Source organism: Otolemur garnettii, unplaced genomic scaffold (assembly GCF_000181295.1).
Source record: "Otolemur garnettii isolate 467f Iridium unplaced genomic scaffold, OtoGar3 scaffold00003, whole genome shotgun sequence".
NCBI lineage: Eukaryota > Metazoa > Chordata > Mammalia > Primates > Galagidae > Otolemur > Otolemur garnettii.
The window spans coordinates 40,968,093-40,975,952 of record NW_003852398.1 but is presented as its reverse complement, the minus strand read 5'-3'; the positions used below and the strand labels follow the sequence as shown (position 1 = coordinate 40,975,952).

At 44.8% G+C, this 7,860-nt stretch overlaps 1 protein-coding gene across 1 annotated transcript in view; it reads left to right on the top strand.

Moving 5' to 3' along the window:
• The window catches only part of TXNDC15 (thioredoxin domain containing 15), a 16,834-nt gene that overhangs the window by 3,851 nt on the left and 5,123 nt on the right, over nt 1-7,860 (top strand). Inside the window, exons 2-3 of the mRNA XM_003782323.2 lie at nt 1,847-2,328; nt 6,888-7,051. Coding sequence (XP_003782371.2) covers nt 1,847-2,328; nt 6,888-7,051 — 646 coding nt within the window. The remainder of the gene's footprint in view (nt 1-1,846; nt 2,329-6,887; nt 7,052-7,860) is intronic.

The following is a 7,860-nucleotide window of genomic DNA, read 5'->3' as shown; positions in this document are numbered from 1 at the left end:
AAAAAAAAAAGAAAAGTTTTTGGTTGTTTTAGTAGGGGAGGTAAATCCGATCCCTCTTACTTCATCTTGGCCAAAAGCAGAATTCCAGAGAATGTATTTGAATTGATAATGAATCTGCAGAGCTCTGTGAGGATATTCTTTGAGACTTTGTACAAATGTGCATACCTTAGGAAGCTCCCAAACCTCTCCCCAACTTTGAAGGCAGTTGGTCATTCACACCCCAGTGACACGCTGTTGGCAAGCAGAATTCTTTACACAGAATTCTTCACCTATATGAGCTTTCCTGTGGGCAGCTAGCCTCATTCATTCCCCCTGGTCGGCACCTGGTGGAGAGTCTGGCAGCTGCTGTTGAGTTGATGAAAGAGTTGGAGGGCAGGAGTCATTGTCACAGAGGTGAAAGGAGATTACTGAATGGGCATAAGAGACTGCCCAGAACTCTTCCCTTATCTGTGCATTTTGTCTAACACCCACTTCTAGCTCTGAAGTTGAGAGGTAAGCCCTCCTCTTCTTTCTCCTGCTGCTGCTCCGACACTGCCAAGGGCAGCAGCCCAAAGGCAGCAGGCAGGACAAGAGTCCAACTGGCAGAGGCTACCTCAGGAAGGAGCTGCTGCATGGCCCAGCAGCATTCCTCTGGCATGTGGCTCAGCGCCTCCCTAGTGTCATGCAGGGAGGGTAAGGCCCACTCCGGAGTGGTAGAGGACTATGTTCCTAGACCTGACTCAGCTGCTTACCTGCTGTGTACCACCATGCACTGCGGTGAGCTCCTCTGGGCCTCAGCATAGTCATCTATTAAGTGGGCTATATATCCTTTGTCTTGCCCCTCTCACAGAGCTGTTACAATGCATACAAAGAAGGTTTGCTCTAGTAGAATCTTGAATAAAACTATTATTATTTTCTTAGGTATTCCTTTTTTGTTTTGCAATTTTTGGCCAGGGCCAGGTTTGAACCCACTACCTCTGGTATATGGGCCCAGCGCCCTATTCCTTGAGCCACAGGTGCTGCCCAGTATTCTTTTTTTTGAGACAAGGTCTCTGTCACCCTGGGTAGAGTACTGTGGTGTCATAGCTTACAGCAACCTCAAACTCTTGGGCTTAAGTGATTATCTTGCCTCAGCCTCTCAAGTAGCTGGGACTACAGGTGTGCGCCACTGTGCCTGGCTAGTTTTTCTATTTTTAGTAAACAACGAGGTCTTACTCTTGCTAAGGCTTATCTCGAACTCCTGAGCTTGAGCAATCTACCCGCCTCAGCTTACCAGAGTGCTAGGATTACAGGCCTGAGCCACCATGCCTGGCCTTCTTAGTTCTTAGGTATTCTTATCAAACAAATGAAAATGTTAAAGTGATTATATTTTCTGTTTTTTTTTTTATTTTGAGACAAAGTCTTTCTCTGTTGCCCTCCGTAGAGTGCTGTGATGTCACAACTTATAGCAACCACAAACTCTTAGGCTTAAGCAATTCTCTTGCCTCAGCCTCCCAAGTAGCTGGGACTACAGGCACCCGCCACAACACCTGGCTATTTTTTGTTGTTGTTGCAGTTGTCATTGTTGTTTTTTAGCTGGCCTGGGCCAGATTCGAATCCACCAGCCTTGGTGTATATGGCCAGCACTTTACTCACTGAGCTATTGGGTAAAGCTATATATTTGTCTACTTATTTATTTGGCATTCATCAGTCTCCCCTCTTGTAACCTTTCTAATCTGGAGAACAGGGGGTGGCTCTCAGAGAGTTAAATGGGAAGGATAACTTTTTCTCCAGAGAAGAAAATTTCATATTTGAGGACAACTGTAAATCTTTGGGGTTCATTTACTTTGAAGTCAAATGTGACTGTGACTGTGCCGGCATGTTTTAGTTGCAGAAGAACACGGTCACTTATGGTCTGAGGAGCAGCCTGCTCACACTCCCCATGTGGGGGCCGTGTACCTGAGTGAGGAGGAGCCCCCACATGACCTGATGGGCCAGGACGTGGCCACAGAAGAGGCTGATGTGGTGCTGGACACCCACGGCGATCGCATGGTGATGCTTTCTGTGATTCCTGGGGAGGCTGAGGATAAGCTGAGCTCAGAGCCCAGCGGTGGCACTTGTGGTGCTGGAGGAGGGGAGGACTCGAGGTGCAACCTCCGAGAAAGCCTCTACTCTCTGGACAGTGCTGGAGCTCACTTCCCTGACAGAGAAGAGGAGTATTACACAGAGCCTGAAGTGGCAGAATCTGACCCAGCCCCGACAGAGGACTCTAACAACACTGAAAGTCTGAAATCCCCAAAGGTGAACTGTGAGGAGAGAAATGTGACGGGATTAGAAAATTTCACTCTGAAAATTTTAAATATGTCACAGGTAAGAAAAAAATTATGTAGTACTTTTCCTTGGTTTCAGTTTTATCATTTGAAAGCATCATCTTTGAAGCTGGGTGTGGAGCTGTATTTCCAAGCTGCTCAGGAGTCTGGAGTTGCAGTGCCCTCTACTCCACTGTTCTAGCCAGGGCTATAGAGCAAGACCCTGTCTTAAAAACCAAAACCAAGGCTTGGCGCCCCTAGCACAGTGGTTACGGTACTGTCTACATACACCAGGGCTGGCAGGTTCGAGCCTGGCCTGGGCCAGCTAAACAATAATGACAATCACAGCAAAAAAATAGCTGAGTGTTGTGGTGGGCTTCTGTAGTCCCAGCTGCTGGGGAGGCTGAGGCAAGAGAATCGCTTAAGCCCAAGAGTTTGGGGTTGCTGTGAGCTGTGATGCCACAGCACTCTACTGAGGGTGACATAGTGAGACTCTGTCTCAAAAAAAGAAAAAGAAATAGAGGAGCAGGATGAATTTAGGCTGCTTACATAAGAGAAGTTCTAACTCTGAAAGCGGTGATTGCTTTTAATGCAGCGGTGAGTCTATGGCGTGTTTAGTGTACATAGCTCTTCCAAGGACAGGGTCAAGGCTGGCCTCACATCCCCTCCTGAGTGCCCAGTGGACACTATGCCTCAGGTCTGCAGCACTGTTTCACAGGTCACACACTTGACTGGGAGAGAGCAGTTTAAATGGCCTGAGATACAGTTTAAACAGGTGGTGGCAGGGATGGTACATCCTTGACTTGAACTAACCTTTGGGCAAATATATTGATCCTGCTTAGTTAATCCTTTGGTTAGTTAGTTCATCCTTTGGTTTGCGAAATGAGAGTTTGAGCTTGGGATCACAGTGCTCTAATAATTCCATTGTAGATTGTTTGGGATGTACAATTTGAAGGTAAAGGTAATGGCCGTACCCTGTGGGTAACTTAGTTCAGGCATACCTTGGATCTATTGCAGGTTTCATTCCAGACCATCATAGTAAAGTAAATATTTCAATAAAGTGAGTCACATGAATTTTTTGGCTTCACAGTGCACAAAAAGTTATGTTTATACTGTACTGTACTGTATTAAGTATACAATAGCATTATGTCTAAAAAAATAATGTGCTTTTTTTTTTTTGAGATAGAGTTTCATTATGTCACCCTTAGTAGAGTGCTGTGGTGTCACAGCTCACAGCAACGTCAAAATTCTTGGGCTTCAATGATTTTCTTGCCTCAGCCTCCCAAGTAGCTGGGACTACAGGTGCCTACCACAATGCTTGGCTATTTTTTTGTTGTAGTTGTCATTGTTGTTTAGCAGGCCCAGTCTGGGTTTGAACCCACCTGCCCCTGTGTATGTGGCCGGCACCCTAGCCACGGAGCTACGGGCACTGAGCCAATGTACCTATTTTAATTTAAAAATACTTTATTGGGTGGCACCTGTGGCTCAAAGGAGTAGGGCGCTGGCCCCATATGCTGGAGTTGGGGGGTTCTAATCCAGCCCCAGCCAAAAACTGCAAAAAAAATTAAAAAACTTTATTGACTGGGCGTGATGGCCCATTCTTGTAATCCCTGCACTTGGGAGACTAAGGTGGGAAGATCACTTGAGGCCAGGAGTTCAACATCAGCCTGAGCAACATAGTGAGATGCAGTCTTTACAAAAATTAAAACTGTTAGCTGGGCATGACATGTGCCTGTAGTCCCAGCTACTTGGGAGGCTGAAGCAGGAGGTCACTTGAGCCCAGGTTTTGAGGTTGCAGTGAGCTATGATGATGTAGTCTAGCCCGAGCAACAGACCCAGACTCTGTCTCAAAAACAACAACACAAACCTTTATTCTGAAAAATGCCACTGATCATCTGATCTTTGGTGAGTCATAATTTTTTGCTTGTAGAGGAACTTGCCTTGATGCTTATGGATGTTGACTGATCAGGGTGGTAGTTGTTGAGGGTTGAGGTAGCTGTGGCAATTTCTTAAAATAAGAAAACAGTGAAGTTTGCCACATTCATTGACTCTTCAATTAATGACAGATTTCTCTGTAACATGTGATCCTGTTTGGTAGCATTTTACTACAATAGAGTCAAAGATGGAGTCCATACTCTCCAACTCTCTTGCTGCTTTGTCAGCTGCGTTTATGGAGTACTGCAAATCCTTTGTTTTCGTTTTAGCAATATTCACAGCATCTTTACCAGGAATAGATTCTATCTCAGGAAACCATTTTTTGCTCATCCATAAGAAGCACTACAACAGAGTCTCAGTATGTCACCCCCATCATCCATTCAGGTTTGACCAGGAGATTGCAGCAATTCAGCATATCTTGGGGCTCTACTTCTAATTCTATTTCTCTTGTTATTTCTGCCACATCTGTAGTTACTTCATCCACTGAAAGTCTTGAACCCCTCAGAGTCATCCATGAGAGTTGGAATCAGCATCTTCTAAACTATTTATGTTAGTATTTTGACCTTTTCTCATGAATCACAGATACTCTTAATGAGATCTAGAATGGTGAATCTTGTCAAGGTTTTCAATTTACTTTGCCCACATCTGTCACGGGAATAACTATTTTGGCAGCCATAGCTTTATGAAATGTACTTCTTATGTAATATGACTTAAAGAATAAATGTTGTATTAGCAGGCCTGAAAACAACATTAATCTCCTTGTATATCTCCATCAGAACTCTTGGGTGACCAGGTGCATTGTCTGTGAGTGGTAACATTTTGAAAGGAATCTTGCTGGGCATGGTGGCCTGTGCCTGTAATCCTAGCACTCTGGGAGGAGTGGATTGCTCAGGTGGATTGCTTGAGCTCAAGAGTTTGAGAACAGTCTGAGCAAAAGTGAGACCCCATCTCTACTAAAAACATAAAAAAAATTAGTCAGGCACGGTAGGGCAAACTTATAGACCCAGCTACTTGAGAGGCTGAGTCAAGAGGATTGCTTGAACCCAGGAGTTTGAGGTTGCTGTGAACTATGACACCATGGTACTCTAGCCTGGGGCAACAAGTGAAAGTCTGTCTCAAAAAAAAAAAAAAAGCTTTTTTTTTTCTTGAGCAGTAGGTCTCAACAGTGGGCTTAAAATATTCTGTAAACAGATGTGCTATCATGTGCTATCATCTAGGCTTTATCATTTCTAGAGCATAGGCAGAGCAGATTTAGCATAATTCTTTAAAGGCCTTAGGATTTTTGGAATGCTAAATGACTTAAAGTTACCAGCTATAGTTTCTTTCTTTTTTTTTTTTTTTGAGACAGAGCCTCAAGCTATCCCCCTGGGTAGAGTGCCATGGCATCACGCTCACAACCTCCAACTCCTGGGCTCAAGCGAGTCTCCTGCCTCTGCCTCCCAAGTAGCTGGGACCACAGGCGCCCGCCACAATGCCTGGCTATTTTTTGGTTGCAGCCATCATTGTTGTTTGGTGGGCCCTGGCTGGATTCGAACCCACCACCTTAGGTGTATGTGGCTGGTGCCTTAGCCACTTGAGCCACAGGCGCCGAGCCATCAACTTGCTTTTCTTAGTAAGCTTAATCATTTCTAGCTTTTGATTTAACTTGAGAGGTGTGTGATTCTTCATTTCATTTGAACAGTAAGAGGCCATTGTAGGGTTATTAATTGGCCTAATTTCAATATTGTGTCTCAAGGAATAGGGGAGCCTGAGGAAGGGGAGACAGACAGGGGAAAGGCCAGTGAGTGGAGCAGTCAGAAAACAGAGTTATCAAGTAAGTTGCCATCTTATATGGGCATGGTTTACGGTGCTCAGGCAATGGTGACATCAAAGATCACTGATCCCAGACCCTTGATTACTATGACAGATATAATAATAATGAAAAAGTTGCAAATATTGCAAGAACTGTCAGAATATGACATGAGACATGAAGTGAGCACGTGCTGCTGGGAAATGGCACCGGTAGGCTTGCTTGGTGAAGGATTGCCACTCACCTTAGACTGGTAAAAAGGCCATCTCTACAAAACACAATGGACAGAGCATAATAAAATGAGGTATGGCTGTATTCGAATTGACTAGTTATGAAAAAGATTAACATAGCTCTGTAGTAATATTAGGAAAGCATATTGGAAAGTTTATAACTTGTCATTTGATGCTACTTTTCTGCTGATGAGTGGATTCATTACAGTTCAAAATTCAAGATCTTACTGAAGGCTGGGCGCGGTGGCTCATGCCTGTAATCCTAGAACTTGGGAAGCCGAAGCGGGTAGATTGTCTCAGCTTATGGGATTGAGACCAACCTGAGCAAGAACGGGACCCCCGACTCTAAAAATAGCCGGGTGTCAGTGCCTGTAGTCCCAGCTACTTGGGAGGCTGACGCAAGAGAATCACTTGAGCCAAGAGTTTGAGGTTGCGGTGAGCTATGACACCATGGCACTTTACCAAGTGCCACAGAGTGAGACTCTGTCTCAAAAAAAAAACAAAAAAAACAAAAAAACAATCTTATTGAAGGTGTACAGTATAGGCTCCATCTTCTCCCTGTCACCACCCACTGTTTCTACATGTTTCCCATTTCTTGGGTATCCTTTCAGAAAAATGTATGCATACATTTACTGCTAACTTTAATACTTGTTTCTTCTACCACAGGACCTTATGGACTTTCTAAACCCAAACGGTAGTGACTGTACTCTAGTCCTGTTTTATACTCCCTGGTGCCGATTTTCTGCCAGTTTGGCCCCTCATTTTAATTCTCTGCCCCGGGCATTTCCAGCTCTTCATTTTTTGGCTCTGGATGCATCTCAGCACAGCAGGTATCTTTGCGTGGTGGGGTTTATGCTCAGCATTTGGCTGATGGTTGCAGTTATTTGGAGGTTATAATTAGTTAAGTTAGAAGCAGAAGAGGTGAGCATAAACTTTGCAACCAGACTGAAGGAAGGGAACAGCAACAGTGAGTAGTGAGGATTGTCAAACTCCTAAGGGAGCTGGTGGTGTCACTTTCTGGAGGCCTCTTATAGAAAGAGGCCTGTTCTCTGTGTGGTAGGTTTAAAGGTGGCAGGTGAGGGTAGCTATGGCAGGGGAGGAGCCAGAGGACTTTTTAGGGTCCTGACCAGACTGAATTCACACAACTGGTATCACGGTATGATATTTCTTTGTGACTTAACCTGCAGTTTAGGTCCCCCCCCACCGCCCCGGCAACATAGCTCTCAGCACCCTTGTTCTGTGTCTACTCAGGATTTCTTTCTTTTCTTTCTTTCCCTTTCCCTCCTTTCCTTATTTCCTCTTTTTTTTTTTTTTGGAGACAGAGTCTCACTTTGTTGCCCTTGGTAGAGTACTGTGGTGTCACAGCTCACAGCAACCTCTAGCTCTTGGGCATAGGCAATTCCCTTGCCTCATCCTCCTGAGTAGCTGGGACTACAGGTGCCCGCCACAATGCCAGGCTATTTTTTGTTGCAGTTTGGCCGGGGCTGGGTTTGAACCCGCCACCCTGAGTATATGGGGCTGGCACCCTACTCACTGAGCCACAGGCGTTGCCCTACTGTTCCACAGTAGACAATAAAGTAATGTATTAATTTAGCTCTTTACAATGACATTTGCCCTTATTCTCATTTCACATTTTTTT